The 21091-nt window shown below is 38.4% G+C and overlaps 2 protein-coding genes across 3 annotated transcripts; both read right to left on the bottom strand.

Annotated features, from left to right (window-relative positions):
* Positions 1-4405: 4405 nt before the first annotated feature.
* Positions 4406-5956, bottom strand: LOC133519283 (chromatin accessibility complex 16kD protein). The gene is made up of 2 exons (XM_061853300.1): positions 5729-5956; positions 4406-5642 (listed from the first exon to the last, which is right to left on the bottom strand). The coding sequence occupies exons 1-2, from the start codon at positions 5852-5854 to the stop codon at positions 5385-5387; spliced, it is 384 nt and encodes a 127-aa protein (XP_061709284.1). The 5' UTR covers positions 5855-5956; the 3' UTR covers positions 4406-5384.
* A 7217-nt stretch (positions 5957-13173) lies between these two features.
* On the bottom strand, positions 13174-17150 carry LOC133519282 (arginine kinase). Of its 2 annotated transcripts, none has more exons than XM_061853299.1 (3): positions 16996-17150; positions 14812-14990; positions 13174-14267 (listed from the first exon to the last, which is right to left on the bottom strand). In XM_061853299.1, the coding sequence occupies exons 2-3, from the start codon at positions 14975-14977 to the stop codon at positions 13366-13368; spliced, it is 1068 nt and encodes a 355-aa protein (XP_061709283.1). In that variant the 5' UTR covers positions 14978-14990; positions 16996-17150; the 3' UTR covers positions 13174-13365. The 2 variants fall into 2 exon arrangements, with proteins under 2 accessions (XP_061709283.1, XP_061709282.1); XM_061853298.1 differs by lacking the exon at positions 16996-17150 and adding an exon at positions 15425-15711.
* Positions 17151-21091: the final 3941 nt, after the last annotated feature.

Raw genomic sequence — 21091 nt, 5'->3', positions numbered from 1 at the left:
TGTTGCACGTTGCACTGATTACGATATTGCGATTGAGAATTGCAATACTTCCGAACTATACTATAATAGTCTATAAGTACTATACTATACGGGCTGTTTATTTAGTGACCTGCAATAATTTACGGCTTGAATATATAGGTCATACTGAGCAACTTTTATTATGGGTATGGGACCAACTCCGAGCGCACGAAATAAAATGGGCTGTTTCACACATTGTCTGTACCTCGACATTTTCAATGGGGGAGTAAATTTTTTTTTCGCTATTTCGGGGTTGGTTCAATAGTAAAAGTGTTCAGTATGACCTATATTCAGCCCGTAAGTTATTGCAGGCGATTAAATAAACACTCTGTATAGGTATTATAATAGCATCAATAGGGTTGTTTCCATCAACAAGTCTTAGGGCAGAATTGTATCCCAATAAATTCTTTTGGATTATAAGAACATGTTAAACTACTTTTAGGGGACCTGTAAGTGTAATGAGCATATTTTTGTAATTATTGAATTTAAAATATCTTTTGGCACACGTCACGTGACCAAACTCGAAACGTCATAGAAGATTCTGATGACGTCACAACTCTCGGATTGACACTGTTGACAGTTAGGCGATAAACAACAAATGACTAATGTCAGTTGACAATTCGTATCTTCTACGTGTGTATGTAGTTATGTCTCAAACCGTAAACTGTGACGTCACACAATTTTCAAACAGCGTTGTGGGCGCGAAAGCATCTGTCAAAATATATTTTGTTAATTTAACATATTTAAAGCCGTTTTTAGTATAAAAGTTGAATTTTAGGGCAACTTTTAGTTAATATACAATGCTAAACAAGCGTTTTTCAAAAATTGGAAACAACCCTATGCTGTAAGTAGGGCTTTCCTTTTCCTCGTCGCATTTGTACAGGGAACATATCCAGCATCTGTCATTCACTACATCCCATTATACCAAGCACACAAAAAAACAGACTTGTTTTAACAATTGCCATGTATTCTGCAAGCAGGCTCTTTTAAAACTCAATGAGAATAAAAACTACAGCTGTTATCTGTTATTTATAATATATATTCGTGAACACTAATATAAGAACATACATAATAGGTTTGAAGAAAATTCTATATTGTCTATTCCTCATATCTTACGTTCGTACGTACGTTCGTCTTTACGAACGTTCTCGTATCTTAGCTGTATACTTTTGGTTTGATTATACCAGTTTAAAGTGTAAGTACCTATTATTTTTGTTGACTCGTAGAAAAAGCATTGTATGCAACGTTGTATAAATAGGTCAAAAAATGCTCGTGGGGTATTTCTTTACAATGTGAGCCCGAGCCGCAGGTGTAACCACGCCACTCGCCTTTTTTGACCCTTCTTAACGATTGCATAAAATACTATAGAGTTTCATGGCGCACAGGGCCAGGAGTATGCTTAACATTTTCTTTAACTAAATATGAAGTTAAAGCACTTAAGTGTAAATATTAAGTGTCAACATGAATATCCGAACAAATAGTCATATTCTTGCAAATTGGTTATTGAAACAGCCTTATTTGGGCCAAGAACGACGTTCAGCTAATTACAAACAGTTTTGAACATTGTGCGCGTTTATAAAAATAATACCTAAATAATTAAATATATACATATGTTTACAACTTGACCTTTTGAATAAGTACTTATCCTTTCCTACAAGGTGTGAAATATGAGTCAAAGATACCTGCCATTATACCACTCTGCGGAATATGGTGGCCGTGCTTTTATCGTCTGTGACTGTTACAACAATCGTAATTTCTAACAAAAATATGTACCTACTTATACTTAGTCACTGAAAGTACATATCAAGTACTCGAAAGTACTTACTTTCAGTGCCGATCGTCGGGTTTAATGAAAAATAAAATGAAAAACTTATTTCAGGCAACTAGTGGCCATACAGCATACATATTATAAAACGAAAAACTACTAAACACATTATGGGTGCGATACACAATCCCATAGTGTCAGGGAGTCGACCACGGAATTGCCGGAACATGACACCCGTCGGCCAAAACTCCTCTTTGTTGAAGGTTGCTAGACGTTCAGTCGGAACGCTCACCATAAAAGAATTTAAACTCGCATTGTGTCGCTGTCGAATATTGTACATATAATACAAACAGGTCATAGGTATCTATTTATGGACTTTGAGGCGTCTGGTGCGTAATCTGGAGATATGCTTATGTAACAAAACGACCTTTACCTCCATATTGCAAGGCCGCGCGTAGTAAACCGCACGACAGCATACTTATACTCATTAGTTTATTAACCTTAACAAATCATCCTAAAAGCGCACTTAGTACAGTCGGCGACAGCAGAAGAAACTTTCCAGCTCGTACAGTGGGAGACTTGAACCTAAAGGAGTCCTTAACGCAAATGTCGATGAAATCATCAACCACAGACTAATTACAGACATTTTTCGTGTTCCTGACAGTTGCAAGCATTTGTAATGTGTAATCCTTGGGTTCTTAATTTCTACGTTGTAATTTATGGCATTCTTTAGCGAATTTGGTAAGGCAAGATCAAAATTTGAAGAGTAAGGTAGGTACATTTCAGGAAGTTCTCTGAAGGCGGACTCTCGGATCTACCCCGAACGGACCTCTTTGATTTGCTAGGTCTAAGGGGGGCCCTTTTGATTTAAAATTTAAACGATATTAATGCTTTTCTGATAAGTGACAAAATTACGGTTGATTGGCTAATGCGAAAATTGAAATACGGAGAAATTCTATGTTCAACTCTATCTAAAATTGGAATTTTTAAGTATTAATAGGGAATATTACGCGAAACTCTACGTAAGGGGAGCCACTATCACAATCCATCACAATCTGAGGGCTACCGTGAAACAAGAAAATAGAAATTTCACTATCCAACCTCTCTATCACTTTTGCATATTCGAGCGATGAAGAGGAGGCAGATAACTCAATTACGATTTTCGCGTTTCCCGGTAGGCCCTTTGTAAACAAACCGCTTTGATGCATCAATGTCATATTTTATTATCTGTGAAAACTTGTCAAAAACAGTTCAAGGCACAGTATGTATAAGTTACTCTATGGTTTATGAAAGGTGCTAGTGCTGCAGTCTGGCGCTAGAACATTGCAATAATACTCCCTGTTGAAATAGTATAAGTATAACACGGCACTACTGCAACGCCATCTATTGATGAGGTGACGCACTAGCACTTGTTTGACGAAACTTGTCTTCACTAAGCTCCATCCTTATCACATAGATGGCGCTATTTACAAAGTTTCGGCACAGAAAACTGCCGTCATTGGCAGTGATTAGTGCTTGAAGTTAGATGAAGTCCTAAAGTATAGTAAGACTGGTGCCCATTTCTCGAATCGTATTAGACTAATATTAATTATTATTAGTCCACAAACTGTCAAATCATATGGGTTACCATCTAATACCGTTCGAGAAATGGGCCTCAATAAAGAATATATTTGAAGAAATATAAAGGTAACTACTTCAAATAAATTTTTTAGTCCTATAACAGGAGAAAACCATTGTAGGGTTTCATTACAAGTAATTTTAATAAAATCCATTTGAATTTTTACTGAAAAAACAGCTTTCAGTTTCTCTGTATGGCGCCAAGACAAGGAACTGGAATATGGCCATCCAAATAGAGCAATAAAGCTGCCTTTCCACTGAGGCGGAGGGATGAGAGAAAACATGCTGAATGATCATGCTGGTTGAGCTGGAGCGAGGCCAGAAGGGTCGCTGAAGATAGGAAGGCATAGTGCGAGCTTATGATGGCCCTTTACACCTGGTGCAATGGGCCCTTAAGGCCCTTAGAACAACAACATTTATTATTCTGACCCACTTTGATGAATTAGGGGTATTTTATTATTTATATATTTTTTATTATAGCCTTTTTGTCATGACACCCAAATACTGTTTATTTGTTTCTTCACTGAAGTGTTGTTAAATGTATTGGGTGCCCGCTTGCCAGTCGGCATAGGCCTCCTCCGGCGTTCTCCATTTGTTCCTGTCTCTGGCAACCCTGCTCCATGTGGCACCAGCAACAGGCCTGATGTCGTCATCCCATCGTTTGAACTGCCTTCCACTTTTCCTTTTACAGCCTCTTGGGTACCACTAGATCACCTTTTTACTCCATTTGTCCATGCCTCTACTGGTATGACCTGACCACTTCCATTTCTGCCTTCTAATTTTTGTTACAATGTCGTGCATCTTGGTTTGGCTTCCGTACATAAGTATTGGTAAAACACACATATTGAATACCTCGCTCTTTGCACTAATGTGAAGATTTTGGTCTTTCATTACTTCTTTCATGGCCCAGAATTAGGGGTAAATAGATTATTATTATTATGGTTGACCTGGCAGAGGCTTTTTAAATAACTCCTAAAAGCAGGTTTTATATGAAATCATCCAATGTTGGGTTTACAATTTTGAAACTGTTTATTTTAACACAACTTTTATTGTTAATTTTAATAGTGATAACTAGGCAACTACAGTTTTTGTCAAAATGTATGGTCTGATTAATCTGTTTAATTACATTAATACCCTAAGTCTTGTTTTAATATCATAAATATATATGTTATGTACAAATGTAATATGAATTCTAAATAAATTGGATGTATAACATTTCAATTTATAGCTCATAGCTTCTAATGCAGTTATTATACTGCTTTGTACATTTAAGTTTGCCCATTATCTAAAAAATATGAAATTCATTTTGAGATGTCATGCATGCAACAATTTACAAACTAAGTAATCTTAATTCATACACAATAGTGCAACAATGCAATTTATCCCGTGATTAAACAGGTGTATTCTCATTTGATTCCCATTTGTCCCCACAGGACACAGATGGAACTATTCCCATCCATTAATGCATATATGTGCATTTATACCCACAGGACACAGATGGAACTATTCCCATCCATTAATGCATATAATGTGCATTTATATGAATCATTTTCAGCTGTCCCTGTGCCATGAACGCTGGTGGTCTTGTGGAGGGCACAAATGACAATACACCATTATTCCATACAAGCATTGTAAAAATGAGGTGTAGTTATTTCTAGTATTAGTTCAGTTTACACAACATTGTCTTTGTTCATAGTTCATTATGAGAGTACAAAGTTGGTATTAATAACCCCTTGAACACAAACACAAACATCACTCAATCGCCAAGCTCCCGGGTGCAAGGGAGCTAATGTGAATCTTACTCGAATGTATGAAGGTTACTTTGACAGCGTCCGCCATAACACCTAGTCATTGGCGCTGGGGGCACGACTAGTAACTATGCCTTAAAATGTTCTTGGCATTCAAAAAGTTAAGATATACCAATAAAAAATGCCTAGGCTCTTAAGGGTTTAACTAATTAACGTCTAGATCGCTTCTTTCTTTGTCAGTCTTGGTTATCACTCGAGGTCTCGCTTTCATCGCTAGACTCGTCGCTGGAGTCGTCGTCCGACCGGTCGCCGCGCGCCGCCTTTTTCGCCATTAGCTCCTTGAACTCCCGCACGGTTATCTTCCTCGGCATTATCTCCCTGAGAAACTCTAGCGTATCGTCCTCTTGAACAACATCAGCGATATGTTTGTATTCCAAAAATTTGTTGCCGCTGTTTTTATACGCTCGCTTCGCTAAGTCCGTCACGAAGAGTTCCTGAAGATAGCAAGTTACAATCAGTGGCCATGTAAATGTTTAAAATTAGGTTAACTATGACGACCGGCAAAACAAAGCGAACTTACTGTAACTTTTGTCACTAAATATAGCGGTTCCGGGCCAACTGCTTCGACATCTGGAGAGCTTTTCATGATAGTTTTTACTCTAGATAGGGGCAAGTGTAAATCTTTTTCTGCTTTTGGCGTAGACATTGTATTTACTTGGTTGAATGTGAAACGTAACGAACAATAAAGCAATAAGCAATCGAATCGACGCCGCGCGCAGTGTTGTCACATACAATTTTGCCGAAATGGTAGAACAGGGTGCAAAAATAGGTAGAAATGGGTGGAATTTAAAATGAAAAATAGGTAGATCTACCACTCAATAGAAGTACATTTTTATGATTAAAATGTTGTGAATTATTTATAAGTTTTTAATATTGTGACGTTAGTACACGTGTTCATTAAAGAAATTGAAACATAAGTTAGGATTTCCATTGTTTGTAGGTAATAAACCTGCTTGTATAATCTGTTTCTTTGGCAAGTTTTCATTAAATCAAATCTAAATTCGGTAGAAATTAGATAATGTTCCGTCACATGTATTGAGAATTGCTTACAATTGTACCATTTTGAAAAATAGGTAGATTTCAGGCCGAGGGAGGTAGATAGGTAGAACGCAGGTAAAATAGGTAGATCTACCAAAAAGTAGGTAGATGTGACAACACTGGCCGCGCGCATTCAATTACTTACTGTCAGATGTCAGTGTCATTTGCTTAACGAGTGGTTCTGAAGCGATAATTCTTTCCAACATAGGTATTTATTTATATAAGCTAAATTATTTAAAATGTCATAAGATGTTTATCTTATGCCATTTGATTTTCTAAACTAGCTTAGCTATTTTAAAGTAATGGTATAATGAATGGTAATTGTATGGAGATTACTCGTATCATTATAAAACATACTTTGAGATTTGGAACGTTCACTATTATACGGAAAAAGTACTGGTAAAGAAGTCAATAAATGCTCTATTTCGTTTAAAGAAACCTTTGTGAGCAAAACATGACGTGCGAGAGAGAGAGATCACGAATCACGAATTAAAAAAAAAAGTGAATAGGGTTGTTTCCATCTACAAATCTTAGGGCAAATTGTATCCCAATAAATTCTTATGGATTTTAAGAACATAAGATAATGATAGTTTATTATTCAAGTAGGCATATTACAATGCACTTATGAACGTCAAATAAAGCGACACCGGCTCTAACCCTACCTCTGAACCGAGAAGATTTAAATCCCCCCTCAATTGGAGGAGGGTATCCCAATATGGACCGGCAAGAAACTCGGCGGGACACATCTTTTCAAAACATTACATCTTATATGTAATTAAATAAGAAAAATACAATTTAGATTACCCCGTGGGGCCAGAATATCCGTCGCCTCACATCTTTCTAATCTCATAAACAAATGTATCGAAACCAACACTACTGCTGATTGGCACCACCTCCTACTTTTTTACTACCATACCCTCCACGTCCAAGAAAATGATCCGAGCATATCCCTGACCCAAAAAATAAAAAAACAACTGTATCAACAATCCAACACCACCCGCGTATAAAATTAAGCCAAACAAAATTTTTAACCAAAAAAGACATATTGAGAACAAAATTAGCGAGGGCGACCTTAAAGGTGCCGCTCGCCTCCTCTTCTCAAGCGACGTGCTATCGCCGGATACCCAAGACACTCTTTTGGCCCTACAGACAAAACATCCCCCAGGTCCCACCATCCCACACTTTTTGGACCCACCAACGGCAAGCCAGGCCTGCCTACAAATAAAAAACAGAGACGTAATCGAAGGTATCTCTTCATTCAAAATCGGTTCTGCTGCAGGCCTGGACGGGCTCTCACCCCAACACTTAAGAGACCTTACATCTCACTGTGTGGGCGATGCTGGTGAGCGTCTTGTCGACTCTCTTACGAAATTAATCAACCTCATGTACACAGGACACGTGAATCCGGAAATAGTCCCGATTCTATACGGGGCAAATCTCATCGCTCTCACCAAAAAGGACGGAGGGGTGAGACCGATTGCCGTTGGCTCTACTATCAGACGTCTCGCCTCCAAAATTGCAGTCAGGTACATAATTTCCAAATTAAAACCACTTTTTGAACCTGTACAGCTCGGTTTCGGCATAAAAGGAGGTTCTGAGGCAGCCGTCCATGCCTTACGCACATACCTCTCAAATTCATCCTGTGACGTGCTGGTCAAAATTGATGTTCGGAACGCTTTCAATTCAGTAAACAGGGATACCTTGCTGACTGAAATAAAGAACAACATTCCGGAAATTTACAACTACCTCTTGCATTGTTATGCTGACCCTACCAAATTGATCTATCGCGAAAATGTATTATCTTCTGAAGTCGGCTGTCAGCAAGGTGATCCTCTCGGGCCGGCAATATTCAGTTTGGCTATTAATCCGATTATTCAAAATTTTAAATCAAAATTTAATGTCTGGTATTTAGACGATGGAACCCTCGGAGGCGACCTCGATTCCGTACTGTCAGACCTCTCGACGATAAAATTAAAATTTCAAGCAATTGGGTTAGAGCTAAACTATAGCAAATGCGAAATTTTTGTTAACAACGCCTCCTTAAATTTTTCGGTTATAAAACCAAAATTTGACCTACTTACGCCAAATATTAAAATAATAGACAAAAGCTCTCTTTGCCTCCTAGGGTCCCCCATCTTTGAAGAATCCTATCCAAATTTCATTTCCGATACTACTTCTAAATTTCAAAATTACAAAAGTCGTCTTCTCGAAATTAGCCCTCATTTCGCTTTATCTATAATTAAATTCTGCCTCTTTGTTCCAAAATTTAATGTACGTACTTCGCTGCTGCCCTTTTTCAAAATTTCAAAATTTATTAACACCACTTGACGACTTGATCAAAAGCAATTTAGAATCTATTTTGAACTTGCAGTTTAGCGAAGAGTCCTGGACCCAGGCATCCCTTCCCATTCGTCACGGTGGGTTAGGGATCCGCAAAATTTCAAGTGTCTCTACCCCGGCGTTTTTATCCTCCGTCCATAGCTCAGCAACTCTTGTAGGTAAAATCCTAAGGGCCTGTCCTTCAAACTACGAGATTGCTGGCTTAACGGACTCTAAAAACGCCTGGTCCATTGTCTGCCCGGGTAAGGATTTCCCCGAAAATCTAAATTCGCAAAGGACCTGGGATGACATACAATGTAAAATCATTTACGACTCTCTCTTAAGCCGCAGTACAGGTTCAGCACGCGCCAGACTATTAGCTGCAGGTGCTAGGGAATCCGGCGCCTGGCTACACGCCTTCCCGTCGGTACATACCGGTACCTTCCTGGAACCGCACACTCTGCGCGTTACTGCCTGCCTGCGACTCGGCGTCCGGGTCTGTGCCCCACATAGGTGCCCCTGCGGCACTAACGTCGACGTCCTTGGACACCACGGGCTCTCTTGCCAAAGGAGCGCCGGCCGCTTCTCCCGACACGCCGCGCTCAACGATATTCTCCGCCGGTCTCTCGCCAGCGTCAACGTGCCAGCTCTACTTGAGCCCGCCGGCATTTTAAGAGACGATGGTAAGAGACCGGACGGAATGACACTAATTCCGTGGAAGATGGGACGGGTGCTGGTATGGGACGCCACTTGTGTAGACACTCTAGCCCCGTCTCATCTCCACGGCACATCTGCTAAGGTCGGCGCGGCGGCAGAAGCGGCCGAAAATTTAAAAATGACCAAATATAGGGGTCTCGGCGCCGAATACAATTTCATACCTTTTGGCGTCGAGACCCTTGGCCCGTGGGGTCCAAGTGCCCTTAAACTCTTTAAGGATCTTTCAAAAAGGTTAGCAGAAGTCACCGGCGACCGCAGAGCTGGCAGCTTCCTCGCTCAAAGAATTAGTCTTGCAATACAGCGAGGAAATGCTGCCAATATCTACGGCACCATGCCGCAGGGGGATATTTTTTAGTATTTTATTTTAAGTTTAGTATTATTTATTTTTAGATTTAGGTTTTAAGTTTTATAGTGTATTCTACAAATTGTATAGTCATGTTACTCGAAATAAATATTTTTTTATTTAGATTACTATAGAAATTACGTTAATTGAACGCGATTTTACCCCATCTTGCTAAAATCGCTAGTTTTTCAGTAAGTATCTGAAATAATACGTCAGGAATTTTAATGGTACTATTACTTTAAGAATACGTGAATTAGTTTCGGAGGTATTTCATTTTTAATCCAACATAAATTTGAGTCGATTCTTTTGCTCCTTTTAAAATTTCTTTTAACATACGTTACGTGACCCAAGACGAAACGACATTGAAGATTCCGATGACGTCACAACTCTCGGTTTGACAGTTGACACTGGGCTATAACCGCGAAAATAGAAGTTCGTCAATTGTGGGCATTTTTCTCTGTCACTAATTACGTTTTATTAAGAGTAAAAGAGAAAGATCCCCGCAATATGGGATTTTCGGTTTTCGCGGTAGGCCCCCCGTTGTCTATTCTCAGAGTGTCTCTTTTTTCCCAGAGTGTTTTTGCCTATTGTATGTTTTTCGAATCAAGCTCTTTTGATCCTAATATATAGGAAAAATAATATTTATAACCGTTTTGTTACCTTTTATATTGAAATGCCTGTGATTTTGATTAATATCTACTTAACATAATATTTTTCTATATGAGAAATACTAATTTAAAAACCCCAACAAAAACAAAAAATACAAAAAGGTATACCTTCGCTGGGATTCGAACCCAGAACCACTAGCTTCCTGAACTGGATTACCTACCAAAATCCGCCAGGCTAAACCGGTTGTCAATTTTAGTACTGAGATACAAAGAGAGCGCCACTAGTATAAACGAAGTTTTGAAAGAGGCATTTTTTTGTAGGGAGTTAGCGTTCTTCTCTCAGCGAGTATTGTATTCTTTGCATCTGAGGGTAGCAGTTCAAAAGTTACAAAACATGAAAATCTGTTGAAGCCAGAGCGATAGGGGATGGTTCAAAGCACTTTTTAGGGTTCCGTAGCCAAATGGCAAAAAACGGAACCCTTATAGATTCATGTCCGTCTGTCTGTCCGTTTATGTCACAGCCACTTTTTTCTGAAACTATAAGAACTATACTGTTCAAACTTGGTACGTAGATGTATTCTATGAACCACATTAAGATTTTCACACAAAAATAGAAAAAAAAACAATGAATTTTGGGGGTTCCCCATACTTAGAACTGAAACTCGAAAATTTTTTTTTTATCAAACCCATACGTGTCTATCTATAGATAGTTCTTCAGAAATGATATTGAGGTTTCTAATAAAAAAAAATCTAAACTGAATAGTTTGCGCGAGAGACACTTCCATTTTATCACTTTGCAAAGTGATAAAATGTGTCGTCTCCCCCCCCCCCTGTAACTTCTAAAATAAGAGAATGATAAACCTTAAAAAAGATTATGATGTACATTACCATGCAAACTTTCACAAAATTGGTTTGAACGAGATCTAGTAAGTAGTTTTTTTTAAATAAGTAAAAAATTAAAAAAAAAACCCATACGTGTGGGATATCTATGGATAGGTCTTCAAAAATGATATTGAGGTTTCTAATATAATTTTTTTGCTAAACTGAATAGTTAGCGCGAGAGACACTTCCAAAGTGGTGAAATGTGTGTCCCCCCAGTTTTGACATACGTTTATATACTCACCTCACTGGATATTGTGGTAATAAACTACGCAAGAAACATCCAGAAAATCTAGGTTTTCAGTCAGTTCACAAATTAACCAATTTAATTGGTCTTTGGTGGAGGTCAATTGATTAATGTTTTTGTTCTCTATCTTAAGTTTTCAAATTGTAAAATAACCTTGAAACTTTTTCGCAGTTTAATGTTTGTTTTTAATACTAAATAGTACATTACCATACAAGTGTGCTAAGTTGGTTATTACACACGAGGCGATGTTGTGCGCGCGAGCTGTAAGCGAGCGCGCAATAAGAAAGCCGATGTGTGTAATGACCAATGCACACGCGTTTCATACGACGTTTGAAAAACGTCGTATGAAACGCGTGTGCATTCGTCGCAACACACTTGCGAGGAAAAAAACAAAACTTATAAATTAGAGTTTTTCTTGTCAAAACAGTAAAAGTACTTACAATTTTCAAAAGGGTGGCTCACAGTTCTAACATCGAATAATTGCACCAAATTGTGCTGGGCTATGTAGGCACTTATTCGCCAGTTAATTGAAGTAAGCTACCAACTCGTTTTCCAAGAAAGACTTTTTGCTGATTTTCCATTGAATAAAAGTTTCATATGCCTCCGATTATTTATCACCCGATTTTGATGGTAAAAGGATATCGTTCTCGGCTCTTGCCTCTATTAGTATTACTGGCAGCGTCAATTTTATATGTTCTTTTAAATATCCCGTGCGAAAAAAAATTAGTACCACGTTTTTGAATACCCGTACCTATTTCTATAACTGGATCGTATTTTAGATACTTTTTTATGTAGTTTATAAGGTCGATTAACGGGAACCACAAAAGTAGACTGAGATTTCAGTTACAACGTACCAACTCAAGGTCAAGTCATCTCATCTAAAATCCTGGTGGAATTACCCCAAAGCACCTTATAGGTAGGTACTTCTCATCAAAAATTTATACACACGATATACGAGATAATTCAAAGTTACTACGTTACTAAGATGGACTGGTAGAGAATGCCTCGTGGCATTAAGTCCGCCTTTTGTACTATAAGATTGTTTTTCTTTTGTGCAATAAAGATTAAATAAATAAAAAGTTTGTACGGATTTACGGAACCCTCGGTGCGCGAGTAAAACGAAATCGCGCTTGACCGGTTTGTTTTTTTCACGAATTCTCTAGTTTTGCTCTTTTGACGACGTAAGTTGGATTAGAGTGCATTACCCTTGGCATCTTCTAATTGGAAAGATTGCCCTGCAAGGCAATGCTTCAGTTTCCTATATAGTTATCAGATTGACGCTGCTTCTAATTCTAGTGCATACGATCCCACAGTTGCACAGAATAACTAATAGACAGCCTACTCCTAAGTACCAAGGTATTATAATTTGTTATATGAACTTATGAGGATGGCGTATGAGTCATCATAGGATTATAGTCATAGTTAATAATAGCGTATGTAGAATATTTCTCAGTATGAATCGTTAAGGTGGACAGTGGTGATTGTTGGACTGCAATATTATTGTCATAGTAGGTACCTACTATGACAATAATATTGCAGTCCAACAAACTGTCCCCTATTATTATTATTTGTAAAGCAGGCAGGCAGTTGAAATAACTGATGCCTCTATCCAGAGTCATAAATAAATTTCATTTTATTTTATTAGTAGGGTTAGGGACAGCACGACACGATACGATACGATATCATTATCAGTGATAACTTATCACAGACTAAGATTATTAGTTCTCTCTTTTAGTAAGTATCCAAGAAATACTAGCACCAGCATTACCATGTCATGCTACTCCCACTGATGAGGTGAAATAAATACACAGAGCTTGGCCTTAATGCTAGCTGTCTTTATTTTCCATTTCCTTATAGAAAATACTTTTACAAACAGTATACGGGTCCGGGAGCGCGCCCAGGCGCCCGCGCGGGGCTCCGCTGACTAGTCTCGTGTTGCCGCGCCCCATCCTTCAATGAAAACGATAAAATAATACAAAAAATACTGATAGCGAGATCGGAACTTCTTACAGGCTCTTCTCAATGTTGATGAGCTCGGCGATGCCGTCGTACATCTCCTTGACGGCCTCGTACTCGGTCAGGCCCATGCGGCGCTTGTTCGAGATATCGTACACGCCGCCCTCGGCCTCAGTGTGCTCGCCGCGGGTGCCGCGCACCTGCAAGTGGTACTTGGACGCGACCTCCTCCAGCTTGGCCTTGTCAGCAGCCAGCTTGGGCAGCTTGATGTGCACGGAGGCCCTCACGGTCGTACCCAAGTTGGTGGGGCAGAAGGTCAGGAAACCGAGACGGTCATTGTGCGAGAATGGAACCCTCTTCTCAATGTCATTGACGGCATTCACCAGCCTCTTGTAGACCTGCTTTAGGTCACCACCCATCTGCATGGAGATGAGGCGGAGATGGTCCTCCTCATTGCACCAGACCAGGAAGGTCTTGTTCTCGTTGTGGTAGATGCCACGGCCGGTGGGCCAGAAGCGGCAGGCATTGGCGGCCTGGAGGAAACGGTCACCCTCCTTGAAAAGGAAGTGGTCATCGATGAGCTGCTGCTGGGTTTCCTTGGACATGCCAGTCAGGGGGTAGAAGGTACCCTTGAGCTCACCCTCGAGACCAGAGAGGGTGGAGGAGACTTTCTCTTCCATCTCTTTGTACTGGGCCTCAGTCAGGCAGGGGTTGAAGGGGTAGCCCTCCATGGAGCGGCCGCAACGGACACGGGTGGACACAACAAACTCGCCAGCGGGGTCCAGGTTGCCGAGGGTCTCGACATCACCCCAGTTCTTGGCCGGGTGCTTGTCGGTTTTCTTGAAGCCATTGTGGTAGTCCTCGATGATGGGGTCAAACAGTTCAGCAAAGACTGTGTATGCCTCAGCATCGGGGGCGTAGATTCCAACACCAGAGTCCAAGTTCTCCACACCTGTAAGAAGGAATAGTAAAAATAAAATGCATTACCTGTTTTTGATACAGATTAATGACAGTTGAGGATACATAATCAAATTATAAATTTTGATACCCTAGGGATTCATGAACAGATAAAAACACTTTTTATTCAGTTTTTTTTTCATATTTTAACTGTGTTTACAATTAATAAAGGGCTTTTTTATCTATTTAATAATGATGACCAATTTTAACCTAATAATGATGACCAATTTAAACCTAATAAGATTTAATTTAGTATGAAAATACAAATTAATAAGCTAGTTAGCTTATTAAGGTATGGGTAGTTACCTATACCTTGTAACGATGGGCTAATCTTATCATATAAAATTATTGCTATCAAATCGCGATATTAGTTTAGAAGTTGCAAGTCTCAAGACTTTCGGATTATGAGAGACCTTCGGAAATCCCACATTGCATTAGGAACATAGTAATATCCTTAAGCGTTTTCGTAAAGAACCGTTGTTCCAAAAAAACTAAAAGAAGAAAAGATAAGACGATACGGTAATTTGGCAGTCGCTTACCAGACTGGATGACATCCAATAGCGTGGAGCCGAAGGAGGTCTTCTTATTCTTAAGAGCTTCGAAGACCTCCTTAGTGAGGTATTTCTTCAGCAGCGACTTTGAGTCGGAGGCCTGGAGCTTGCTGAAGCCAGCCTCCAACTTCTCGATGGTTGCGGTGTCCACCATTGCTGCGGCTTTTCTGTAAAAACGCGATAACATTAAACGCATTGTTCAAGAAACAAACTACTATGACCAAAAATAAACAAAGGATTCTAACGCTTTTAAAGCCGCGCATGTCGCTCGTGTGCACATTTTATAAAAGTTAGCTTAAATCTATTTAAAAACGTTTAAAATCGCACAACGCTTTCACTTTTCGCTCCAACGACTTTGACAAAGAAAAACGAAGCCTAGATTTTTTTTTAATTTCAAAAAATAGTGATGTGCTTGTCATGTTTAACATAATCGAAAACTTTAACCGATTTCAACTTTCGAAACTATTTTTTATTTTATATAAAATTAAATCGATTTACTAAAAGGAAGGTAGATGCAATTATAGATGTGCAAAGGCAAGTTACTGGTGAACTAAAGTCGGAAATGCAAGTACATTTAGAAAAAAAGGTTCAAAGTACAAACCGCCTGATGAGGTAATACGCAAGAACAGCGCCACCACAAACCACTATTGGAATCGTGACTTTAAATTTATAATTCATGTTTCAGAATCGTAAGCAGCCACTTTATAAATGCAGGAATGGTCTAAGAACTACAGGTAGGGGAGTTGTTACGCGGACTGTCGGATTTTGTTTGAGTTGTTTGTCGAACACACCCTAGTCTACTCGATTTTGTTGGAATTACGTAATTTAGCCAGAGGTCGCCTTGACCGACACGCGCAAGTCGAACGGATGTGTCAGCTCACTGCGCACCGGCGGCGCTGCTTCGTCGTCGCGCGCAGCCGCGCCTCCCACTCGCGACCAGCCAACCCAACGAGCGTGTTATCGCAGTTTCTTGTTACCTACTTGCATTCATTCCTGTCCTGAAGGTACACCAATAATTAAACGACGATACATTACGGTATCAACTTATCAGTGATTCTACGTACATAAGTCGTCAGATTACCGACACTGCCAATTGATAACGAATGAATACCGGCAAATGCATAGTGTAAGTTTACTGTTACATACCAGAGAATGCAATGCATATGACCCGTATCAAATGTAAGCTAAGCTAGGTATGCACGTGAGGTAAATGCAACGGAAATACAAAAACGAAGTAATTTAATTACCTACCCACTAATTTAGTACTTTCGCAAAGATTAAATTTATTGCGAAATATAATCAAAGAAATATTACTCATCTCGATTATAACCAGTAGATTTTTTTTCTTTACAATTTGTATTACACAATACATTGTACCTTTATCGAACGTAGCCAATTAAGAGACATAATTTACATTGTAATCCGGAAATGACAGCATCCAAAGTTGGTTCAATGGCCGACATGAATAAATCATCAGAGCACACCAATGTAAAATTATTTTGTGGAGGCGTCCAAATGTTGAACTATAAATTTGACAGCATTGTAGTACAGCTTAACAAAAAAAATTGCACCGGTGGACAGAGATGAACGCCGGCAGGAACATACGCACCCGTCGGCTTCATCCGCCGGTTTGTTTTCCTTGTTTTCTTTCGTTGCACAACCACCCATTTTCACTAATGCCAATTATAAAACTAGCCAATAAACCATCCACTAATTCACTACAAACTACTGCTAATAAATAAAAGGAATGGAGAAATCTAAATGCAATGATGGAATGATATTTTGTCCAAATGAATGTATCGGAGCCGGGAGCCGGGAGTGGCGAGGGCGAGCCGAGGGGAGCCCGGATCGATGCGCGACGCACAGCACGCAGCCGGTCGCTTCCCGCCCTTTGGGAACCGCTTCAAAACTTTTTCGGAGGGAAATCGTCCGGGACTACGAGACCCCACAATTGCTTTCGCGGGCGAAATTTAAATGTAACTCCGGAAAACTTGCCGCGCGCTTTGGTTTTATCAGGAAAATTGTACACTTGAACGTTATCTTTGCACATCTTGATGTATAGATTAAGTTGTCACTCTGTATAAACTTGTATTAACCGTTTGAAAGATGCCGGTGGCGCTGAGAGCGGTTGGGTTACGACGATAAATTGAAGTTAAAGTGGCCACCGCTTACCTTGCAATTGTACAACCGTCAGAGTCGACTGCGAGGTGCAGAATGGTCGGTGCGGGAGCGCGCGGAGCGTTAAGCCCGCGACGCCCCGCGCCCGCACCGCAGCCCTTCCTCAATCAACCTTGGCCTTGCCGTGGTGCCCCGGCTTGGCTGCCCCCAGCCATGTAGCTAGCCGCTAATTCAACATCACTTCTAGTCCAAATCGTCGTCTTGACCATCATAATCAATGGCCGAGAACCAAATAAATAATATCGAATCATTAGTTAGATAAGATAGGTACACAATGTAAAAATAATTTTAGAGAACTATCATTAAGCGTTTAATGTATTATTGAAGTTACAAGTAGTAATTCAAATAAACAGTGAGGCTTTGCATGGTTTAAGTATGCAAAATCGAAATGTAACTGATTATCATGATAGCTTTGCTGATGGCACTGACAGCATTTTAAACCATAATGTACTTTACGTACGAATAAGTTTTATTTTATTAACATGTTTCGTATTAAAATCGATCGATTAAAAAAGATCTCGATTATAAGCACTATTCTCCTGATGGTTACATCAAAGTCGAGAGGGAAATTTAAATTTAGAATGTTGCCGGTTCTTTTTTTTGTTGCTGGATCGGGTCCAACGTTCTATCGCGACGATGCCAATGTCAAGTTTGTTATTTTTCACTTTCATTGCATAACAAACGTCGATCGTTCCTTGGTTTTATATGCGTTTTATTTAAATTTAAATTATACTAGGTTTTTTGCTGGTTATCGTGCAGATGTGCAGGCACAAAATTCATAAATGCATTTTTTTTTTCATAAAAGCTTAATAACTTTCTTTTAAAACATTTTAAAAGTGTGTTTTTATCACAATGGCTCTGTATTGGTTTGTTTACGGTTACAGGATGGGGTGCAACTTTTGTAGATACCGAACCGACACACTACAAAGTGAAAGGGTAGATAAAGTGCGTAGGCTATTAAAAATTCAAGCGTCTAGTTTCAACAGTGTCTGACAAGGCATCGTAGCCCACATTAAATATTACTAAGGAAATTGTTCTACAGGTACCTAACTAATGAATGTGTACATAATATTATGTACAATAAAAAAGTAGTTACCTAACTACTTTGGAAGCATTTTATTACTTATTTTCATAATTAAATTGCTACTTGTGCTCTAAACCTAAAGTGTCAGTATTTGTACCAACGTTTTTGTCTATATACGAGTATACTATCTAGGTTAATTAACCATAATAAATAAATATTATAGGACATTATTACACAAAGACTAAGTCCCACAGTAAGCTCAATAAGGCTTGTGTTGAGGGTACTTAGACATCGATATATATAATATATAAATATTAATAAAACTTAAATACATAGAAAACACCCATGACTCAGGAACAAATATACATGCTCATCACACAAACAATGCCCTTAGCAGGATTTGAACCCGGGACCATCGGCTTCATAGGCAACTATAACAATATAGGTATTAGTTTTAATAAGATAAGAACTTTAATATTATACCCATACGTGCCTGTTAGTACCTATCTACGCAAACGTATTTACAGTAACAGCCATTTTCATTAGTTCCTGAATTGAGTTTAATAGATAGGGCAAAACAATCATGAACTCGCTAATAACTATCCACCTCTGTATTAGTTGGCATATCTGGAATAGATATGTCCTATTCCATACCCCATACCCACTTTTAACTGTAACTCATCTCTGTAAGTACCTATTCTACAAAAGTTCCCGTTGTCTGCGACATTATCTGCCATGCCAAACTGTCTGGTTTGTGAAAACAGTGATTCTTCACCAAATATCTATGTAATGTTAGAGAAAAGTTAGATTTTGTAATTAAACGACTGCTGTGACCAAACAATGGTTGGCTAATGTTTAGTAAGTGCTTCGCTAATGCCTTCATTATAAATATCACTTGCATATCACATGCAACGTTTAATCTTAGCCAATCACATCGGATAGCACTGCACGTAGGGTGAAACTCAACTCGATTTATTAAATTCGTTTTAATCTTCTATCATTTTAAGAAGGCACTGACCTTTTCATCACAATCATCAGTTTTAAATTTAAATTTTGATCGTTCTACTCATCGGCGTTCTTCTTAAAAAAAAAAATTCTCATGCACTGAAAGAGGGTCATTGTTGTTCTAAAAAGTGTGCAAAAGTGACACGTTTTATGTACAATTTTTTTAATTTTTTACGATGAGTAATTGAAATTTGGTTTTAATTACATGTGTATACAATTTCCATTGTAATATTTAACTCCCCATCCCATTAATAACGATTCTTTTTCCTAAATGGTTAATTGAAAGTACCCTCAAGAAATGCCATAAAAAATATACTTGGTCATGTTTTTAAGAAAAACATGTATTTTACTTTCCTCGTATTCGAAATGAAAAGTAGAGTGTTTAACTCGAGTGAAATACATTATTATTTCATCCCCTGGTTAACAATCTACTATTGATTTTACTAAACAGTTAATAGTTTATTTTACAGGCCAATTCAAACGTATACTGATATTAGAATCATATATGATGATTGAACCATGTCAATTAGTAATCTTGTGTCTCGGTTGCGTCAATACACATACATGTACATACATGTCCAGACGTACTTGTTTAACTTAATTGAAGCTAGTTATAGTAACACAACTTAATATATCCATTATGTATAGGTAATGTTAATACAAATAAAATAGGATTTAGAAAATTTAATTTGAATTCTGTACAACATGTACTTTTTTGACATTCATAGGTGCATTATGTTAATGCCTAAATTGAAGAATAACAAAAAATAAAATTGAAATTGAATTGAAGTACGAGCCAAATTAACGAAACTAAATGTCATTCGGCAGATGCCAGTAAACGTTCGAATTGGCCTGTTAGCATCCCGTTGCGTTCAATCAGGTCGCATTCAAATGTTGAAGAACATTATTAACTACAATTATATTCTTTTTGATTTGTTATAGCGTATATTCTTTACTACAATAATATGATAAATAAACAACAGGTATTTTATCATGAATATATTTATGAAAAGAAGTATTATCATGACTATAACTAGGTACAGAACAGTAAAGAGTTGCTCTTAAAAATACCATAACGCGGTCATTTGAATAATATCACCCATAATCATCAAATTACTCATTCTACTTCCGAATATTGATACAATCATAGGTCAAGTGGTTGCGTGTTAAAATCGATCGAAAAAGTTTAGTTAAGGTAACCTCCAAGTTTAACCCCTAAGTCGCGACCCGGGCCTTACTCAACGAGTCCTTGTAGGCGGCCTTGTTTCGTAGAAACAGCTGAGTAACTGACCTGTATAGAAAGCCTCTAAAGCGTGGGGTTATTAGGGCGGTTTTCCTTAGCAATGATAACATTTATTAGTCTAGGAAAACTTGTTAGTAGGAAAAAACGGCAAGTTTGTATAATATATATACAGGGTGACCTTAAGCCATTGGACAAACCCTGAAATCCCACGTAGGGTTACTTCTCAGGAATGCTCTGACGTTAATGTTTTTTTAATTAGAACAAAAGATAAAAAAAAAATTTTTTTCGAACAAAAGTTATTGGCAAAAATCGACAACAAAAAGAAACACACTGTGTTAATCTTTGGCAGTGTTTTGACAATTTGTTCGAAATATTTGATAATGATGACATTTTTCAAAAGTCAGAAGCTTATTAGTGTCATAAATAAAAAGGTAATCAAAAAGGTTGAAGAAGGTTCCATACTATTTTTTGAGGATATTACCTTAGGAGCTACTAACACATACAGGCTGTTCCAAAGTAAAAATTGGTAATTTGTTAATTTCTTCGAAACCGCTACACCGGCTGTTATGATACTTTGTACACTGGTTCTAAATACCCTAATGCATATGTACCTTTCGGCTTTGTCCAATGGCTAGCCACACACTGTATAAACACGTATAAATATTTTCCCTTAAAAACATGCCCATCCGCTGTACTGACCTTTACCTTTTTAACTCAGATCATAGAAGGTTATTTTAGGGTATGGTTAACTGTATTTTTATAAACGGTACCTACCTATACTATACTGTATACGTTGTGTAGTGAGTCACTTATTGATC

The sequence above is a fragment of the Cydia pomonella genome, chromosome 6 (assembly GCF_033807575.1).
Source record: "Cydia pomonella isolate Wapato2018A chromosome 6, ilCydPomo1, whole genome shotgun sequence".
Lineage (NCBI taxonomy): Eukaryota > Metazoa > Arthropoda > Insecta > Lepidoptera > Tortricidae > Cydia > Cydia pomonella.
This window is presented reverse-complemented; position numbering and strand designations above follow the sequence as displayed.

What these genes read in the sequence shown, in the direction of transcription:
- LOC133519283 (XM_061853300.1), bottom strand. Translation starts at nt 5,854, where the DNA reads ATGTCTACGCCAAAAGCAGAAAAAGATTTACACTTGCCCCTATCTAGA. An exon ending in ATTTAGTGACAAAAGTTACA is followed by an intron (nt 5,643 to 5,728) that starts GTAAGTTCGCTT and finishes TGCTATCTTCAG; the next exon opens with GAACTCTTCGTGACGGACTT.
- LOC133519282 (XM_061853298.1), bottom strand. Translation starts at nt 15,501, where the DNA reads ATGAATTATAAATTTAAAGTCACGATTCCAATAGTGGTTTGTGGTGGC. An exon ending in GCGTATTACCTCATCAGGCG is followed by an intron (nt 14,991 to 15,424) that starts GTTTGTACTTTG and finishes GCGTTTTTACAG; the next exon opens with AAAAGCCGCAGCAATGGTGG. An exon ending in ATTGGATGTCATCCAGTCTG is followed by an intron (nt 14,268 to 14,811) that starts GTAAGCGACTGC and finishes TCCTTCTTACAG; the next exon opens with GTGTGGAGAACTTGGACTCT.